Source organism: Haliotis rubra, unplaced genomic scaffold (assembly GCF_003918875.1).
Source record: "Haliotis rubra isolate DU_JTF1 unplaced genomic scaffold, ASM391887v1 Scf70, whole genome shotgun sequence".
NCBI classification, from domain to species: Eukaryota; Metazoa; Mollusca; class Gastropoda; order Lepetellida; family Haliotidae; genus Haliotis; species Haliotis rubra.
The window spans coordinates 1,614,170-1,635,868 of NW_025767413.1; the positions used below are offsets into that span (position 1 = coordinate 1,614,170).

The 21,699-nt window shown below is 42.2% G+C and overlaps 1 protein-coding gene across 2 annotated transcripts in view; it reads right to left on the reverse strand.

The window, feature by feature from the left end:
- The window catches only part of LOC124258826 (ATP-dependent RNA helicase DDX54-like), a 32,450-nt gene extending 10,824 nt beyond the window's left edge, over positions 1 to 21,626 (reverse strand). Inside the window, exons 1-11 of one of the 2 annotated variants that reach the window (XM_046692919.1) lie at positions 21,390 to 21,623; positions 18,325 to 18,436; positions 17,327 to 17,397; positions 13,738 to 13,923; positions 13,183 to 13,232; positions 12,869 to 12,910; positions 12,589 to 12,684; positions 10,830 to 11,013; positions 3,151 to 3,282; positions 1,883 to 2,093; positions 553 to 687 (exon numbers count right to left, since the gene is read on the reverse strand). In XM_046692919.1, coding sequence (XP_046548875.1) covers positions 553 to 687; positions 1,883 to 2,093; positions 3,151 to 3,282; positions 10,830 to 11,013; positions 12,589 to 12,684; positions 12,869 to 12,910; positions 13,183 to 13,232; positions 13,738 to 13,923; positions 17,327 to 17,397; positions 18,325 to 18,415 — 1,198 coding nt within the window. In that variant the 5' untranslated portion in view covers positions 18,416 to 18,436; positions 21,390 to 21,623. Of the gene's footprint in view, positions 1 to 552; positions 688 to 1,882; positions 2,094 to 3,150; positions 3,283 to 10,829; positions 11,014 to 12,588; positions 12,685 to 12,868; positions 12,911 to 13,182; positions 13,233 to 13,737; positions 13,924 to 17,326; positions 17,398 to 18,324; positions 18,437 to 21,389 lie in introns of both variants that reach the window. The other variant, XM_046692920.1, reaches the window with a different exon arrangement.
- Between the last annotated feature and the right edge of the window lie 73 nt (positions 21,627 to 21,699).

Below are 21,699 nucleotides of genomic sequence, written 5' to 3' on the forward strand. Positions count from 1 at the left end.
ACTGGTCGGCTCGGAGTCAGTATAATGTGTCTGAGTGGGGTATTCATGCTTCACTGCGGCATGGTATGTCAGTGAGCTAGCACTATATAAAACCAGCTTAAGTTTGGGCTAGTACAAGCAGCCACACATACACATGAATGCACGTCGTCATATGAGTGAATAATTAAAAAGTACAATGTTAAACCCCTTTTCACCTCATCTACAATGAAATTATCAACAGATTTTTCCAACTTGCATCAAAGCTTTGCTTTCATCAACAGTGACAGGTTCTGCCACAAATTGAGCTAACTTGCTAATATTGGTTGCACAGTTTCTACTACACTTGAGTTGAGTCCCATCATTGATTATCTCAGAGTAAGGCAGCTAATCACCAGTCCACAAAGAAAGCAATCTAACACACTCAACCAGCTACGTAAAGTCCGACAGGTGGTACTCTAGATCACATACTTTTTGTCCCTAGCTGGCAAGTGAAACCCGTGAAAGCCATTTTCACTGTGGAATCAGTTCAATCACAGACAACATCTGGGCAAAGCTTGATATAAACTGTCATACCTGTGATTTTTTTGCCTTTGGGAACAGTCCTGACAGCCCTCCCCAGAAACACGTGAAGGTCATAGAGGTAGGGCACTTCCTCGGGGGCTACGAGGCTGTAGGCAGTTCCACTACGACCAGCTCTAGCAACACGACCTGAAATAAACAGTTGGATGTACAAGGTCATGACACTTCTACCTCACATAGCTTGATTCATCGGTTGCTTCTGTGTGAAATCCTCCATGTTACTTGAGGCCAGCTAACCACCTTCCAATTGGTTATTTTAAGCAAAATTATAGTACATGTGTATTATGCAACCAGATTTAGCATCATATTTTGAGAAATATGCTAGGCTCAGCAGTTATCCAAGTTATTGAAAAACTTTGTATATATTACTCGTCATAAATCAGTACTCAATGTAAACACCATTTGTATGAGTGACCGCGTGGCATGTCACATTGTCAGGTGTTAACTTGTGACGTATCTATATATTGATGAATCTTAATATGCACAATCCAACAAAAACCAAATGAAAAGGTGTAGGATCAGCAGACATATTGGTGATGTGTCCACGCCTTGCAGATAGTCTCAGAAAAATCTGCTGTCAAATGCACATATTACTTTCGCAGCTGAACTGTGCATTTTCTGTGGCATGTAAACAACCTTCCACCAGGATATGAATACTTAAGAACTGAGTCCTCTTTGGGATTGTAGCTCTGTGACTGTAGAGTTTAACCACCTGTGAAGGTATGGGTTAGAATGTGCCTTCAGTAACCCATGCTTGATGTAAGAGGCGACTAACGGGATTGGGTGGTCAGGCTCGCTGACTTGGTTGACATATGTCATCGGTTCCCAATTGCGCAGATCAATGCTCATGCTGTTGATCACTGGATTGTCTGGTCCAGACTCGATTATTTACAGACCGCCGCCATATAGCTGGAATATTTCTGAGTGTGGCGTAAGACTAAACTCACTCACTCAAAGTTTAACATGGATGTACAGCTGTTGTTCCTCCCATAGTTTAACATGGATGTACAGCTGTTGTTCATCCCATAGTTTAACATGGATGTACAGCTGTTGTTCCTCCCATAGTTTAACATGGATGTACAGCTGTTGTTCATCCCATAGTTTAACATGGATGTACAGCCGTGGTTCCTCCCATAGTTTAACATGGATGTACAGCTGTTGTTCCTCCTATAGTTTAACATAGGCTTACAACAGCAGGAATGAAACTTCAGTTATGAAATGGAACATTATGTGAGAAAGTATATCATACATTGTTTAGACAAGTGTATGCTCACAAGGATGTATGTGAATTTATATGGAAACTGCACATGAACACTACACTTACCAACTCTATGAACAAAAAGCTTGGACTTTGCTGGGAAGTTGAAATTGATGACATTGTCCAACATTGGTATGTCAATGCCTCTGGCTGCCAGATCAGTAACTATCATCACATTGACCTTCTTGTGCTGGAACTTGGCCACGCTGATTTTACGATACGTCTGGTCCAGGGAACTGTATATGTAGCTGGATGGGATTCCGGCCTTGGACAGGACCTGGTGTGAGTGAGTGAGTGAATGAATGTTGATGTACGATGATGGGGGAGGATTCTTGGACAGTTTCATGCTTGTGTAACTGTCAGCTTAAATCAGGATTGGATGGTAATAGTGTGTTACCCTATTCTGCCCAAGAATGCCCCCATGAAACATACACTGGCACTTGAGGCCCAATCCTTCCGAAGAGTGAATACATGGGGCACAGGGGACGTAATCTACTCAAAAAAGATCAGGTAAAACAATCATAGTCACCTATTCTACCCAAGAATGCCCAGGTAAGTCAAGCATTGGAACCTATTCTACCGAAGAGTACCCAGTTAAAACGATAGTGGGGACATATTTTACCTAGGAATGCCAAGGTGACAATTATTGGAACCTATTCTACCCAGGAAAGCTCAGGCAAGACAATCACAGGGACCTATCTACCCAAGAATGCCAATCACGGGGACCTATTCTTACAAAGAAAGCTCAGGTAAAACAATAATGGGACCTATTCTAGCCAGGTGAGGCATTCCTGGGGAGCTATACCAGGTGGAAAAGTCGTGGGGACCTATTCTGGATGAGAATCCCCAGGTGACACATACAGGGGGGACCCATTTTGTCCAGAGACAAGCACAGCGTACCAAGCATCTAATCTGTCTTGAAATCCCAAAATTTTATACGCTTTTTGTATCTACATTTCAATGACAAAATAGTACTTTGAACAGAGAAAGAAACTATATCAATGCTTAACAATGAGTGAGTGAGTCTGGTTTTATGCCGCTTTTAGCAACATTCCAGCAATATCATGGCTGGGGACACCAGAAATGGGCTTCACACATTGTACCCAAGTGGGGAATCGAACCTTGGCCTTCAGCATGATGGGCGGACAGTTTAACACTAACACAACTGATGAACATGATGCAATCTGGTAGCCAGTGATGATCCCTACAGCTCTTATAAGAAACAGTTTCATATTAAGAGGAACTTTGTTACCCCCTTTTTAACAAAGATTAAACTCTGCTGCATGCTTGGTGACGATGGTCTCTTGCTTAACCTTCTGTTACCATGTGCTTACCATGTTTAGATATTCCACATGATGTTTGGTGGCGGCAAACACGACCGTCTGCTCCTTGGCCTTGATAATAGACTGTAGCAGGTAGATGAGGAGGGGCAGCTTGTCGACAGCCCGACAGGCCAGGAAGGAAAGCTGGAGGCAAACAAGCAGAGTTCAAATTATAAGTCTTGTTAAAATAAGATCTTGTGCTCTAAAATGACACCTCTCTGCATGAACAGCCAAGGACATCTTAATAAAGGTCACATGAGGTGAACTCTGACTGAACCTTGACTGCCAACTGATGTCCAGTGAAGGAAGAATGGGTTCTTAAGCAAATAGGGTGATAATTTTGTACAGTGATTTGGTTTCAATTATTTACCAAATTTATGCAGAAATATTGATTTTGACAAAAGAAACCCTACAGAACACAAATATTTATGACAGTATCTTCTTGGGTGTAGATACCATGGTGCTCGAGACAGGGTGAATAAAATATGATCAACAATATAATTTGTTCATTTTCACAGCAAATTTAGAAGCTTCGATGCAGAATGGTTGACAAGAAAGGACACTTGATACTATCATCTATGGAGGTGTTCTCATATGTTCACATAAAAAGGTCGCATGTCGGAGTAAGCAATTGTGCAACTTTATCACTGATGCTTGTGAATCTGTCTAGCTATTCTCGAAACGTTCATAGCCCTATGAACTTCTTAAGCCCATTCTTAACACATTGGCTACGATCAAAATTACGAATTCTTAGGTCTAGAAATGTTTCGAGAATAAGGGCCCTGGTTGGTAAACATGTAGCAACACTAATGCATTGTCAATACTTGGACTACTGGCATGTATAGTGTAATTTTTTGAGTAAAATTGATATTTTATACTTATCCTGACTCATGCTCTTTGCTTGTCCCTTCCTCTTGCTTAACATAGTGGAACACTTGTATCTCCTTAATTGAAGCTCCCTTCAATGTAAAATCACTAATTGGTACTCACCCACGAAGTTACCTCCCCGTCGTAAGCGCTGAACAGGTGTCGCCACCCTCTGGCCTCATGCTTCACTCTCTCCTGATTTTATGAGCCCAACACTTGAATTTACAGGGAAATCCAAAGTGTTATGTGGGAGGATGGGAGGGAGCATTCATGAGTCAGGATAAGTATAAAATATCAATTTTACTCAAAAATTACATATTTTTCCTTATCCTGACTCATGCTCTTTGTTTGTAGAATCCAATCGGAGAGGTGGTGGGTAAACAGAATACTTTGGATTAATTAGTGATTTAAGTAAGTGATATTGTAATAACTTCAAGGAACTTCATAAGGCATTGAGACTTAGGATATTTCCTTTATAATAAGCCATAGATATATACACTATAAGTGGGGTATTACCTTACTAATATACTGATATATCAATATATATATATAAACTGCTACTCTAACGTAGCTGTACACTGAATATAACTCAGTATGAGCTTAAGGTTGAATAACCTAAGCTAAATATGTACATAGCCCTAGAACTCCATGGAGTTATAAGCTAGTGAATATATGTATCATATATCTAATAATCTCGTAAGTGAATATTAACGCCACGAGGGACTGTCAATTGCTGAGCGAGGACCAAAGGACCGAAATGATGAATGCCAGAGACGCCCTCGGTGGTGATATCTCTGAGATAGTGATTAGCAAACACCATGTTAGATTTCCAAAAGCATCCTTCCATAATTGTATTCAATGAACAGTTACCATGAAGGGCGAGGGTGGATGCCAATGCCCTGATTTCATGGGGATTTGATGCTGTTGGAGGGTCCAGTCCTGCTGCCTTATAGGCTGTGAAATGACAGTTCTTATCCATATAGATATGGTGGTACGAGAGACTTCTGTCTGATTTGTAGGCTTATAACGGATGAACAATCTTCTGAGCCATCTTCGCTTTGTTTTGGAACGACGCAAATAGATTATGAGAGCTCGTGACTGGGCATAGAGATAAGTCCAATGTATCTTGAGATCCAAGAATTGAGGATAGCGCAGGGATGTGAAATAACCTGTCTGGTTGACCTGGTAGTTGATTTTGGCGATGAAATCCCATCTTAATCCCAGGTGCTTGTCTTTTGATTTTCATCAAACTGTATCCTCTCATAATCTAGAGCATGAATTTCAGATATTCTGGCTGCCGTGGGGCTAGCGATAACAGGAAGACTGTTTTCTGTGAGAGAAATTCAAACGCTTGTCGATTCCAATGGTTCATAATCCTCACTTGTGAGGTGTCGTGAAACTACATTCAGATCCCAAGCTAGCGCGTGGAATTTCCGCTTTGGTCCTCCAATCGAAAGCACGAGTAAGGCCAGTAACTCTGGTGTTCTTGTTAATTTAACACCCGCTCTCATAGAAATCACAGAACTAAGCTGCAAGATATGTTGACAATGTCGAGCCTTTTAAATGTTTGTTTTGCCGTAAGTAACACAAATAGTCTGCCACTTGAGGATGCGTAGCATCTCTCGCTGTAAAACCCTTTGTTTGTTGCATAATTTTCAAACTTTGCCACTTGTCATCGCATAAGCTACGCTGAGTATCGTAAGGCAAGCGGACCGCTTTTGCCGCCTCTGGTAGAATATCCTCTCTGTTTAAACACATTTTAATACAGTCCATAATGCGAAGTTTGAATACTTGGGTTTCTGTGCACCTGTTTGGTGTGAGGATGTATTAACAGGTTTGCGCTTTTGGGTAGTTCTAGTGCCGGGTTGACCGATATCTTGTATTAGGGCGGAAACTGACGCTCTGGCCGGCCAATAGGGCCACCAAAGTGAGTTGTAGGCTCTGGCGCTTGGTTGATTTTCTGTAATACTAGAGGTATTATTGCTGGGGCGGAACGCTGCACGCATTGAGGCCTTCCCATGAAATGCTTAGAGCCGCCTGTTGCCCATGCTTGTGGGTCTGGCACTGGTGACACGTAATGTCGGTAGTTGATTGTTGAACCTTGTGGCTTAATAGATCTACTAGCGGCCCCCTATTTTGCTTGATTATCTGTGCAAATATCTCTGTATTGAGCATCCATTCTGTCGGGCGACGGTAGATGTGGCCGAGAGCGCCTGCTAGTATATTCCTGGCTCGGGAATGTGGCATGCTTTGACATGTAGATTTAGATCTTGGATTAATTCAACAGTTGAAAGGTTAAATTCAAAAGGTTCGGCGATCTCGCTGAGCCTTGTCTGTTCACATAAAACGCCACTGTCGAAGTTGTCGGTATGTATCATCAGGTGCGATTCTGTAGAATGTTGCTCCAATGTCTTATGGCGCTGATTACAGCTTTCATCTCTAATGCTTATGTGGAGTTTGCTTTCTAGCTGAGTCCATAACCCTGATGTCAGTCCGGTTGGAGAGATGAGCTCCCCTAACCTTGGAGCGACGCTGCCTACATATAGATGGGTCTTGAATTCCTGCTCTGCTAAACAAATCCCTTCGCAGACATTCGATTTCTTTGTCCACCATAATAGATGAGGTCTGAGATGTATCGGTAGACTGAATGGTTGTAGGTCGCCGAGATGTGTATTGACGAAGACCTGTAATGGACGTAACTGTAATCTGCCTATGACTGTCAAGTCTTGGGCTGATGTTAGAAGACCTAGTAAGCTCTGCCATTGTCGGTGGTAGCGTGAAAGTAGAGCTGGTGGAATGATCTGTTGGATCTTGAGCCAACGGTCTTCTGGTACGACTATACGGTTGAGATTGGTGATAAATCGGATTCCTAGGAATTGCAGATCTTGGCGATGGTACTAGGTCCGACTTGTGTAAGTTTACTAACCATCCCAGCTGTGTTAGTAGCTTTATGATGTAGTTTAACTGTAGTTTGAGATGCTGTGGATCTTGATCTACTTGTATCCCGTCAAGTCGAGGAAGAACGCACTCATGTGAGCCCTTGACGATGTAGATAGGTAACAATCGGTTTCGCTATCCTCGTGAATAACCATGGGGCTGATGCTATTCAATGGGAGTACTTTCCACTGGTAATGTAACCCGCCTAGCGAAACCGGCTGGTATTTCCTGGATTCGATGTATTGGGATGTGCAGATAAGCATCTTGTAGATCTATACTGCCCATGTAGTCCATGGGGCTTAATCATCTGCCAGAGGCTGCGTAGATGTATCATAGTGAACCTGGGTGGTCTGCTTAAGTAAGTCTTGTTGAAGAAGCTCATGTTGTAAATGAGTCTGTATTTCTCCTTGGAGTTCTTCTTGGGTACTAGGAAAACTGGGGAGTAGAAACCTGGTCTCGATGTTTCCTTGCTCTATTACTTCTATGGCCTGCTTGGTTAGGAGTAATGTAACCTCCTCTTAACTTTAGTAGTTGTTGTGCCTCTACCTCTAACTTGTGAGGGTTGACTGTTAGTGGAGGCTTGGCCTGTAGTGGGATAATGAAACCGCTGCTGAAGAATGTTGGAGACATAGGTGTCTTGAAGTATTCCCAGTTTTCCCAGTGTAGTTGAAGACGCCCACCCACTTGTGACGGTTGTACTGGAACGGCTGGGGGTGGAAGACTCCAGTCGCTCCGAACCTGTCTTTCAGCTTTATAGTTATGGGAACCTCTGGGTGTCCTGCCTCGCCCTGACCCTCCTCTATAGTTGCCATATGGGCTTAATTTAAAAGAATCTCTTCCCCTGAACTGGCAATCTTCCTGTCTCTAGCTCTTTGTAGGCCCGTGAATTTAGATCTCCCTGAGTATCTTTGTGAAGTCTGTCGAATGACACTGGCTAGCGTGTCCATCGATTTAATCATCAGGACTTCTCTAGAATCCTTGGTGACTTCTTTGAGACTGTGTCTATTCCTCCGCCAAATATGGATGGGGAAGACCACGGGCTGTATATAGTGGAGCTGTAAAGTTCTCACCCCAGTTGCAGGAAGCTAGGAGGCCTTGACGACGAGCTAAGGTCAGTGCTGCTGAGACAGACGCCAGATGATCTGTTAAAAACTGCTGGTCCTTCTTTGCATCAGTAGGGCCGAAAAATCATTCTGTCATCTTCAGAGGTCGGTTCAAATCTGGAGATAAGTGTCTCATTTATTGTTCTAGATCTATTTAGACCAAAGAACATACGCCTCGCCATGGTTTCTATCTGAACCAATTTCCATCATCAATCTTGTAGTACTTGTTCTTGGCATCGGAGATCAGCTTATAGTTCTCATCGATGTCTTGGCGCTTTGAAGAAGGGTTCCATATTATGCGGAGAACTTCTTGGCTTCGAAATTTGGCAGATGTGGCGCCTGAACCTTTGTGGCTTTGTTAAATGCTGTATCTAGGTTCTGAGGTACCGCCGCTAATCGGGTCGATTGGGGGTAGTGTAATAGCATCTGCGCCATCTTCTTTCATCAGATAAGTCTGCGCTCTTTATTGCCACTTTGAAGGTGATGAGAGATCTAGATTATTGACCATCCAATATCTTATCTCTGCATCTGAGAAAATAATTCCTCCATCATCTTCCATTCCATCATCATAGATAAGAGGTTGTTGCTCTTCTGATGTAGGGCTGTGTGGCTCTATCTCTATATCGCTTGACGCTTTGTGGAGATCTAGTTGTAGGCTTATGTGCAGACCTGTGAGGTGATCGACGCAGGATCGGGCGAGGTGATCGCCTTGGTGATCTATATCGATAGGTTGACCTTCTTGGCGACCTATGAGGGGACTGATAGCTTCGCTGGCTCTTGTGTAGTCCCTTGCTGATCTTTTAGATGAAGACGATCTGGGTTCAGGTGTCCTTCGCTAACGCTTCGCTAAGCTTCGCTTATGGCGTCGGGTCCTGGGGAACGATGATATGACCTTCGCTGGCTTTGCGCGGTGGTCTGATGATCAGATTCCATATCTGAGTATGACGCCAAGAAGGTGATGATTCTTCCCGCCGCACGAAGGCCTTCGCTGGGCTGTACATCTGGGTCCTTCGTCCGAGGTGGTCTGTGACTTCCTTCGCCGGCTGCATTGTCGGGCTGCTACGCTGACAGATGGTGCCCCTGGGGTGCTGTTCACGCTGGAGCCTTCGCTAAGGCTCGACCCTGGGATGGCTGCTTCTCCAGTCTATAGTGGCCTTCCATCATAATCATGATCTGTTTCATAAGATCGCTTTGGGATGATCTGGCGACGTAGTAGATGGTGCCCTTTCTGCTGTGTTAGCGGTGGGGCCCTCAGCGATCTCGGCCTGACATCAGTGTAGAGGCATCAGGCTGCTTTGTGATCTCTGCTGACGCCACTGTCGCTGTCACTGGTCGCTTCTTGTATGCATGTCGGGTATGATGATAGGCTGGTCATCGAGAGGCCAATTCTGCTGCTGGAACGATCTCGCTGAGAAAGTTCTCGATGACTTCGTGATTTCCCTTTGGAGGAAGACGCTGCCCTGGGGTACGTAAGTCTGCGCTGAGAAGACGCTTGAGGCCCTCTTGGACTTTGTCTGCGATGACTGGATGTCTGGAGAGGCCGGTCGCTTCTTAGAGGTGACGGACTGCATCCCACGCCCCTCTTCCGATGGGGTCTCAAGCAGAACACCAGACGGGAGGGGATCACTGACAGCAGTTGACTGGATGGGCAATCCGACGATCGGGCCATGTCTACACCTAGTTTGCGGACCTATCTGCAACACGCCTCAAGACGCAAAGATGGTATTTATCAAAGGCAGAATTGGTTAAATTTATGCAGTAACTGCAACGGAGTCAAACGCACAAGCCAAGCGTAGTACAACTAGGGCATACCACATGCGGATCCGCGAGAGGAAAACGTAATCTACAAATAGTACAGTTTTTCATCAATGTAAAACTAGCTGAACAATCACGAACTCACGGAATAAACAGTAGAAATAATGATTAATTATTAATGCAAATAACTGAAGGATACTAGCTATACCTTTATAGTAAACTATAAAAGGTAACTAACTAAGAAAACCAAAGGATATAGTGTGTAAGGAGACACAGGCGCTCTCACATCCTGCTCACTGGGCGAAGAAGGAGAGAGTGAAGCATGAGGCCAGAGGGTGGCGACACCTGTTCCCGCGCTTACGGCAGGGGAGGTAACTCGTGGGTGAGTACCAATTAGTGATTTTACATTGAAGGGAGCTTCAATTAAGGAGATACAAGTGTTCCACTATGTTCTCAAGAGGAAGGGGACAAGCAAAAGAGCATGAGTCAGGATAAGGAAAAATATCACTTTTGCCTGGAACTACGAAACGCAAACTACGAAATCGATGTCTCGATCATTTATAAACAATGATCAACATATAACAAATAGAATATTTTGTTAATGTTGTCAATGGTTACGCAACTCGTGAACATATCAACTTTGTCAGACCACTCGATGACATATACATGTTATTTGACAACATTAACAAAATATTCTCCATGTCTTCTTTTTGGAGGTTACGGAAAGGGGCGAGTGGTGACAAATGACATTAAACATGAGCGCCATCTTGGTTCGCTTGGCGAGGCAGCTGTGAGAATGGTTCGCGGCGCCGAGCTGGCACAGGCGTTCAGGATCGAGCGCTCGCCAGCGTTCGTGGGCACTCGCGGTTCTGAATACGCCTCAGGTTACAGACTGCACCATAAGATCTCTCCACTGGTTATTCTGACAGCATGGGCCACTGGTGACCAGTAAGCAATTTTATTGCAATATTACAGAAAACCATGTGGAGGAAAGGACTGACTCAACTAACACAGTTCATTACACCTTACCTTGAGATTTTCACTGAGCTTGCTGTCAACGTCGAGTCTGATGAGTGTGGGGTCCGTCAGTCCGGCTTTAGCAAACTCCACCAAAAGTTTAGGCAGCGTGGCCGAGAAGAGCAGAGTCTGGCGTGACTCAGGCAGCCGGTGGATAATCTCATGGAGCTGCTCCTGGAAGCCCATCTCAAACAACCTGCAACAACACAACAAGATGTCACTGAAAACCATTCTCCACAACATATGCAGTTACCAGTTTGCTAATGCCTTTAGCAGGAAACACCAGAAATGGGCTTGACATGTTGGGAATCAAACCAGGGTCTTTGCATGAATAGCGACCACTTTAACCACTTAGCTCCCCATCCACCACCCCGACAGCAGTACAAGTGTTATCCCTCCACATGGGTACATAGCAATGCTCCAAACAGTTCCTGTTACATGCCAGACAACACTGGTAGCCATTTCCAGCATTGGCAACAGCACTTCCCACACATGATGGTCAAAGTCCTCAACTCATTTTTACTGTGCATGAGTGAACTAGTTGTTAAAACAATCTTTTACTATAAATGCGATCTAAGCATGAACACTGGTGACCATGGAAACAAACTAAAAGCCAAGAGGCATCAAATTTCGGATGGTTATTTGTCTTTTATAGACGTACAGACAAAATCAAACAACCTTTAATTAAAAAGATTATAAACTTAATCACTGACTGACTGAGTTTGGTTTCACGCCGCTTTTAGCAATATTCCAGCAACATCATAGCTGGGGACACCAGAAATGGGCTTCACACAATGTACCCATGTGGGGATTTGAACCCAGGTCTTCGGCGAGACGAGCCAATGCTTTAACCACTAGGCTACCCCACTGCCCCATAAACTTAATGAAATCAATATACTACCAAACAATTGTGGCATTACAATGTAAGTTGTGTAGTCATAATGGAGAATCTACTCTTCCTAGAACCTTTAGGACATATTGTACACACTTAGACCTACCTGTCAGCTTCATCAAACACAATACCTTTAGGACATATTGTACACACACTATACCTACATGTCAGCTTCATCAAACACAATACCTTTAGGACATATTGTACAATCACTATACCTACCTGTCAGCTTCATCAAACACAATACCTTTAGGACATATTGTACACACACTATACCTACCTGTCAGCTTCGTCAAACACAATACCTTTAGGACATATTGTACACACACCATACCTACCTGTCAGCTTCGTCAAACACAATACCTTTAGGACATATTGTACACACACTAGACCTACCTGTCAGCTTCACAAACACAATACAGGACATACTGTACACTACACCTTTGGGACATATTGTACACACACTACACCTACCTGTCAGCTTCGTCAAACACAATACCTTTAGGACATATTGTACACACACTATACCTACCTGTCAGCTTCGTCAAACACAATACCTTTAGGACATATTGTACACACACTATACCTACCTGTCAGCTTCGTCAAACACAATACCTTTAGGACATATTGTACACACACTATACCTACCTGTCAGCTTCGTCAAACACAATACCTTTAGGACATATTGTACACAAACTATACCTACCTGTCAGCTTCGTCAAACACAATACCTTTAGGACATATTGTACACACTATACCTACCTGTCAGCTTCGTCAAACACAATACCTTTTAGGACATATTGTACACACACTATACCTACCTGTCAGCTTCGTCAAACACAATACCTTTAGGACATATTGTACACACACTATACCTACCTGTCAGCTTCGTCAAACACAATGTACTCCACAGACTTCAGCTTCATGTCCATCTCCACGATGACATGGAGAAAACGTCCAGGTGTTGCGATGATGCTGAAACAGGCAAGTTCCACAAGGGTTCCATGATGAAGGCTGAACAGGTGTACCAACTTACGACTAATGCAATTATGTGCTGTATCTATTTCTAATATTTGTGGTAAACAATATGTCACGGAAAAACAAGTAACTATGATGGTAGAAAGTGAAATCATATGGACAAATGTCAGTTGATACTTACATATCTGGATTTTCATGTAATGCAGCAAATTGGTTCTCCATCCTATATAGAAAGCAATTACATCATGTTATGTCACACCATACACTATTGTCACTAGCATAATATTATTTCTGTAAATTTTAACAAATAAACTTTGATCAGGTAGGTTGTAGTCAGAAACATGCTATTGATGCTACTAGGCTTAACCTTGTATTGAAAACCTTTTCCCCACCAGGAACATTCTGACCATTAATATGACACATAACAAAATTGAATGCAAACATTTACACGTTCTAAAAACTGGTTTCCATAAACTAGAAGCGTCTATTTCTAACCTGTCTCCACCAAGGATAACGGCAGCCTTCAGACCAGTATATTTTCCCAGCTGGAACAAACATCAGAGGAAAGTCAACCAAACTATGTACGTAAGAGTGAGTGAGTGAGTGAGTGAGTGAGTGAGTGAGTGAGTGAGTGAGTGAGTGAGTGAGTGAGTGAGTGAGTGAGTGAGTGAGTGAGTGAGTGAGTGAGTGAGTGAGTGAGTGAGTGAGTGAGTGAGTGAGTGAGTGAGTGAGTGAGTGAGTGAGTGAGTGAGTGAGTGAGTGAGTGAGTGAGGTTTCATGCCGCTTTTGGCAATATTCCAGCAATTTCATGGTGTGGGACACCAGAAATGGGCTTTACGCATTGTACCCATGTTTGGAATAGAACCCTTGTCTTCAACGCAACGCTTTAACCACATGACTACCCCACAGCCCCTGTATGTAAAAGAAATGATAGATCAATCCGATATTGCTGTCAATGTATTCTGTATTTCTGACAATTATTTCAATATCAATGACTGTGTGTGGGTGACAGAAAACACAGTCTGGTTGAAACACTACACACAGCCTCACCTCCTTTGTGAACTTGAGTGTCTGCAGTGCCAGCTCCCTGGTGGGTGACATTATCATGGCCCTGGCTCCTTTAGCAGAATGGGCTTTCAGCTTCTCAAACATTGGAATGAGAAACGCTGCAGTCTTACCACTTCCTGTCCTGGCCATGGCAACCACATCCTTACTGTCCATGATGAGTGGGATTGTCTGGAGAGTACAGTAATATTATAGTGATACACATATCAGTACCTACTCAGTAACATTCGGGTTAGAAGTGGTCTACAGCAACCCATGCTTGTCATAAGATGGGAATTAACAGGATCAGGGGCTCCTTTCACAAAGCGCTAAGGTGATCGCAAGTCACTAAGGTAACCTGAGTGCAATGTTAAAGAATGGGAGTTAAGGTTAACCTTAGTAAAGGTTGCTTCGTGAAAGGACCCCCTAGTCGTCAGGCTCACTGACTTAGTTGACACGTCATCGTATCCCAATTGCGTAGATTGATGCTCATGCTGTTGATCACTGGATTGTCTGGTCCAGATTCGATTATTTACAGACCGCAGCCTGCTGAGTGCGGCATTAAACAACAAACTCAGCTCAATGTGAATTATTTTGTCTCACAGTATTACAGACAATCATTACAGACAATCATTACATCACGCACATACCATGAAATTTGAATGAAAGCAAATAAATTACAATACTGTTTGAATAATTACAAACAAACCAAAATTGGAAGTGCCGTGTTACATGCAACTGATGTTCCTATTCTGGTAAAAAATACACTCAATGTGTCAATGGTTGATTTTCTTCTGTACATCAACTCTAACACTCTCAGTAAAATTCTTGGAAATCACTTGACCAGTCTGAAACTATTATATTCATTCCTTGGACACCCAAAACTATGTCTGCGAGTCCTCTGGATTTATATATAGATTAACCATGGAGTGCCAGCACTTCAGCAAGGTCTATAACAACATGCAAGTTTTACATAAATCAAATGTCCCCATTTTCCAATGCATTAACAAAGATCAAATGGTTCTTGCTGCTCAAAAAAATACTTGACATCAAAAAGTGTGACAAAGGAACAATTACATATATTGTTAGTAATTGTTAGTAAACTTACCTCTGGATTATGGTAGCCTTATTCCTGTGAATACACAGAATACATAAAGAAAATCAAAAGAAATTTTAACACTAAGTCATAGCTATTCCTAGTGGTATACCTAATCTACCCCTGAGTTATCTCCCTTGATCCTGAAGTCACTGTATTGTTCTCCTAGAACCCTTCACAATTTTTCTAAAAAACAACACATCTATGACATCTTCTAAGGATAATTTCGTGGGGAGGACACAGGGTGGGAGCTACTCCCCATAATCCAGAGGTAAGTTTACTAACAATTACTAACAAGCATTGTCACTTAGGTGACATAATCCCCCTCCGAAAATTATCAAATCAAACTTATAAAGTAATGAAAGTTAAAGTTAAATGTCAACAAAAACATGACCAGTCAACCTCTCTTGATATCTTAACATCCAGGAAAAAAATGCGCCAACTCTTGAGCTGTGTCCTTTATAACCAGGAGTAAACTTGGAAAACTGGAGGAGCAAAACCTGTAGCCCTGCAGCAAACCAGCTAAAATAGGATAACATACCAATGGATGTCCAAGCAGCCATATCTAACTCCTTGAAATCGCTATTGTACACGGAAGTGTTTGCTCCCGGAAGCCGTTAACTTCTTGTAAGAGGACAAATCCTTATCCAACTTAGGTAGACTGGCTGGGATAAGTCTATCGTGAATGGTGTATACCTGGGCAGGTTATCCCGCGCCGTGGCCTTGGAGAGGCCTAAGTTATAATATTCCAATGGTTTCTTAAGTAATGAAGAATGCAGCAAAGACAGCTTGGGCATCCCTTCTGGCAGTAATCAGCAACCCAACTCCACGGGTATGTCAATTCCCTGATCCTCAAACGGAGGTGGAAGGATATTTAGTAAAGACCATATAATAGTTCCAACTTTTCCATAAAAATTCAACCCGGCGAGAAATCCTCTTCTGAAAACATCCATAGTTAGTGCTGTCAACAAACCCTCTCACATAGTGAACTCCGGTTGTGAGAAGGGATATACCGATGAAGCGACCAGATCGGCCAAGTCAGACACCAACGGGTTCAAGGACTGATTATCCGTGTCAGTATACGCCTGCAGTTCTGTGGCCGTATTCTCTGATCAAACCGCTAGGCCCGTGGCTGTCGGGTTGCTGGGCTGACAAGCGGTTATCAATAGCCACCTATCCAGTATCATGGCTCAATCCGGGACGGGAATCCCGTGCACCCGGCACGGTATCAAGCCAGTGAAAGTCCTGCTGCCTAGTCCAACCATGGAAAAAGAAAGCAGGCTGGGTTGACAAGCCCATTGTTAATAGCCGCCGACCCGGTGGCATGGCTCAAGCCGGAACAGGAATCCCGTGCACTCGGCACGGTATCCAGCCCGTGACAGTCCTGCGGCCATCCCACCGTTGGGAAGGATAGCAGGCTGTGAGCGAGAGGGAACCGCCATGGATGGCTGGTTCCGGGGAACCAAGATGGTGGAGTGTGTAGCCTGAGCCACGGTCACCCCGGACCTGGAGCCGGCTAGACCGACTCCGTTCTCGTCGCCTGAAGCCCTTGGGGGGACCGGCCTCCTGCGTACGCCAGGGCATGGTAACCGGCTTTCCGGTCATAGCACCCCTGGTTTCCGTCAGGAAATGACTTTGGCCCCCGGCTTGTGCCATCGACCACCAAGTCATTGCGGCTATCTGCCGTCTTGCGGGGTAAATATGTCTCCTCAATTGCTTCAATAGCCAGCTAAATTCACCTCATTTCTGAACTCCATGTCCCGTATGGACTTATCCATAGCGGCCTGAACATGGGACTTGAAACCAGCTAGTAAGTCCGAAATGGCAGACATATCCATGTGGGTGGATGATTAGATTTTGACCTAGATCTGGATTAAGGCTCAGATTTAATAGACAATGAAGGCGATCCCGTGTTGGCTTTCTTAGTTCCCGAGAATTCAGATGATGAAGATACTTACGCTTCCTAGCTATAGAACGAAATTTCTCCATAATAAGCCAACTCTCATTTGACATAATAGACCTCTATCTGATAAAAGCACGCAAATCCTTGAAGAATGAGACACATAGAGAGTGGGGATCGACGTCCGCCATAAACTTCTGGCATAGGAGACATATGTTATGCGCCAAATTCGTTCTAGTCAAAACGGGCGGGAAATTTTCAAAGTTCAAAAACAAGAAAATATACGTAAATACAATATCAAATAGTAATACGATTGAACGTTATTGAACGTCATAGGTGTGGACCATACAGAAAAATTATGAAGGGTTCTAGGAGAACAATACAATGATGTCAGGATCAAGGGAGATAACTCAGCGGTAGATTAGGTATACCACTAGGAATAACTATGACTTAGTGTTAAAATTCTTTTGATTTTCTGTATGTATTCTATGTATCCACAGGAATAAGGCTACCATAATCCAGAGGGAATGTTTACGTTATAATTAGGGTTCTTAGTGACCTCTCGGCACTATTCCAGTAACTCCGGTACCACCACTGACCTTCCTCTGTATGGGTGTTGGTATCTTGTAGCCCTTCCTTGTGACGCCCTTGTAGACAGGGTATGACAACCCTGAAACAAACCAGAGATAGCTATTAGCATTTCCATAAAGCTGCAGTACTTACTAAATTGTCACATTTTGTCACGAAGTATTTCAGTTCTTATTGACCTGTGAAGATCCGGGTTACAATTGATCTTCATTAACCCATGCTTATTGTAAGAGACGACTAACAGGATCGAGTGGTCAGATTTGCTGACTTGGTTGACATGTCATCAGTTCCCAATTGCATAGATCAATGCTTGTGCTGTTGTCACTGGATTGTCTGGTCCAGACTCAATTATTTATAGACTGCCGCCATATAGCACGAATATTGCTGCGAGTGGCGTTAAACAACAACCAACCAACCAATCAGTCCTTATCATTTATATTTATGAGCCTTTTTGGCCCACTGGAAAACACTGATATTTTGTTATGTAAATTAAACAGTAACTTCACCAGAGTATGAAAATGTGAGCTGTCCATGACCAAATAGGCCTTTACAATAGGCGCCCTCTGACTTATATCCTATGAAAATGAGCTGTATGCGCGATACTTTCATTCTCGTAACTACCAGTTTGGGCAAGTCTCTAGTATTTCCCTTATGCTGACAAGACAGTGGCATGTTTAACTTATGTCTCATACTGCGCATCACATCTGCCCCTACTCTAGAGATATACATGGTAATCTACAGCTCTGATAATCACAATAATGCTCTCTGATATCAACAATAATCTTGGCAATGACCCAATGAGGCAATAACAAATTAATTTGAATTTTTTCTCTTGATATCTTATTGTATAATTCTCTGACTGACAGGTCAACAATGGTAGGTACTAGATGGTAAACACCTCATACTGGATAATACAAATTATGTAAAATATACAGATTTGGGAGAAAATAACCAGTTCTCTATTATTTCATTATTCTCTGACTAAGGCAAAAGAATTATCAGTAATTACCCATAGCTTGGAAGCCACCAGACTTTTTCTTCTTTCTGTTTTGTTGTGTGACAAGTTTCCGTGTCTGTGCCATCTCCTCATCTGAGTCCATATCGGACTCTTCATCATTATTCTAAAATAGTAAACCATATATGTCAGTCAACACTTCTCTGCAAGCATAACATTCATTGTGTCCGGTTAAATCACACTTCAAAAACATCCCTGACTTCATATGCCATTTTTGTGAAAATAGCTACCAAATGTCAAACTAAACATGCACCTCATATTCATAACACTAACATTGTCATCTATCATTTCCATTTCATCAATACAATTTGCCCATACCATTAATGTCCTACTTCAAACTTCAAAGTATGGGATATTTTCACAATGAGTTTACTTGCGTCTTTGAGTAAATTTCTAATTCACCTTTTACATCTTTTCGAGTTTGAATGTGAATCTGTGAGTTTGGCATGACATGTTTAATTTGATTTATTTCTGTTTTCAAAAAGTAAAATTAAAGGAGCACTTTACTTATACTGATACCATTGTTTTAGCTACTTTTGGTTGTTGTATATAGGAGTCTAACCCTAACCCTATCAACATTAACCCTAACCCTGTCAACATTAACCCTAACCCTGTCAACATTAACCCTAACCCTGCTAACCCGTCAACATTAACCCTAACCCTGCTAACCCTAACCTGTCAACATTAACCCTAACCCTGTCAACATTAACCCTAACCCTGTCAACCTTAACCCTAACCCTGCTAACCCTAACCTGTCAACATTAACCCTAACCCTGCTAACCCTAACCTGTCAACATTAACCCTAACCCTGCTAACCCTAACCTGTCAACATTAACCCTAACCCTGCCAACATTAACCTTGAAGGTCACATGCAACAAAAAAATCAAACATAATTAAAACACAATTATCACTTATTCATGACATATAATATACATTACTGATTATGAAAAAACATATAAACAAAATTATAAGCGTACAATCACAAACCAAAAGTGCAATATTTTGTACTTGGGTTTACTTCCCTAGAAACGAAGCAGCCGGGATACCCTAACCCAGTCAGAGCATGTGGGGTGCACTCAAAAATAACAACTGGTTCATTTGCAGATGCCCTCACGGCTCATTGTGTGTGTATATATAGAGATGTTGGGTTTTGTAAATACATGCTCATTTTTTGTGTATAACATTTTGCAATCAACAGACATCATAGCATGTCATGTGTACCAGTATCACACCTGCCTGTCGTGTGTAATTACATAATGTGACAGAGACCGAACTCGGGCCATAAATCAATGCGTTTTGTTTATGGTGTATAGCCTGATAGGTGTTAAGTTCAAATTGCATGTGGTCAGTGATCGAGGTTGTGTATTGAATATTGTCATTAGTAGACAGGCAGGCAGACACATAGGTGTCAATAAAACAGACATTGAGTTTTGTCTGTGACAACAACATATCTATATCACAGTTAGAAATTCTGTCAACGCTAAATAATGACATTACTTTTAAGTATCGAACTGAGAAAGTGACTCGGTAAGAAGATCATGTGGTGAAATAGACAAATGAAATAATATAAACAGTTAAATCGGTAATCTACTGTCATAACATATAAAAAGCTCACACCTGTGAAATATCAACAAAACATTAGAAAAATAGCTCACACCAAAGCCTTCACCGAGTATTCACCGGACAACCCTCTTACAAGCTGTGCAAACCTATTTCACTGCTCATGTGCTATGAGCGCAGCCCAGCTGTTGAAACCACTTTTCCCTCAAGTGCTGGGGAAAAATTAGTGAATCGTTTTAATTCCGATTTCGCGTAGTTTTTTTCATCTCGTTATTTTTCAACTTTATAAGTTGAATTTGCATTTTTGATGATTTGTTTCGGTAAGTCCATACCGAAAGGTATCAGAATCTGCAAAGTTGTGTTTTACGTTGCATGTGACCTTTAAGCTTCCTTCCGATCATGCGCAGAAAATATGTTAAGTGGTACCAGTAGAAGTAAATCTACCCAAATTAAAATATAAAGAAGTTATATATACACTCCTAAATCTAATTCAATCTTAAAATCCACAAATCTATTTGATTGTTTTTAATAATCTGCTAATATATCCTGGTGTCAGGGGTTTTCGACAATGTAAGGCAAAAACGGAATTATTATCATTAATATCATTCAAAGTTTATATTTCACTAACCTTGAGTGATAAAGGATATATTCATTTATTTCACACACAAATATCAAGTGTTTCCTATAAAAATAGCATTGATGACATCATATCGGCGAAACTGTTGTCACTCTCCACATCCGGGGATTTTGTATGGGTTTTCGACAATGAGCCATACTTTTCGCTCCACACTGTGAGGGAGTGTTGTGATCACATGGCTTCCTATTTATATATTGCCTGTCACCAGCAGAAGACGGATCTTACTGAATTTTCGCTTGCTATTTTTTGTTATGATTTTGCATTAGAAGTGGTATTAACGATCTCAGGAAAATAATATTGGGGCTTGTTTGCATATATAACTTAACTTCCAGATTTCCATTGTCAATAAAACTTCTCACGACAGCGACTGGGCATCCACCCTAATGATGAAACTGTTTGTGGACTCCAATCGCGCACATACTAACCCAATATAGCGACGAGCAATGCAATCGTCGAAATCACCAAAATGTCAAATTCAGCTTGCTTTAGGATATCAACATATTTTCAATCATGTTCCACTTATCACAACAGCTTTCCGGAGAGATCTTTACCCGTCACCTCTCAACTTCATACCTTTTCTTGGTTTCCAACGTTATATTCTTTAGCATGAAATCTGGGTGACGAACATATCCTATAGCGGCTCCAAACTGAGAAATTGCTACAAGCTAATCAGTACAAGCTGCTACAGTACATCCATGTACTGCAATTTTGCAAATGAGTGTATAATTGCGTAAATGTGACAGGCAAAGTGCATACACATAAAACAAGAGTAAAATCGACACCAATACACATTATAGTAATATGCAAATATACATTCGCCACAATTCGCCGTTATTCGGTATATATCTCTTATCTGGCCCACCTCATGTTTGACATTCTTGTTGGTACTGACAACTTCTAAATCATCGGATTCTGGATCACTGTCAACTTCTTCATCGTGAGAACTGGACACCTTAGCCTCCCCTTTTCCTTCTGATGTAGTCCTTTTCTATTCTTTGGTGTATGTTTCTTCTTGTTTCTACCCTGTTTATGTCTTGCCATTTTCAACAACATTTCAACAACACGTGCGTGATTATTCATACTATATAACAAGTTGTCTCCCTTCGTATGAAAATATATAAGAAATATTTGTACTTGTGTCTTCGGGTCAAGGGGACGTCACTCTAATTGTA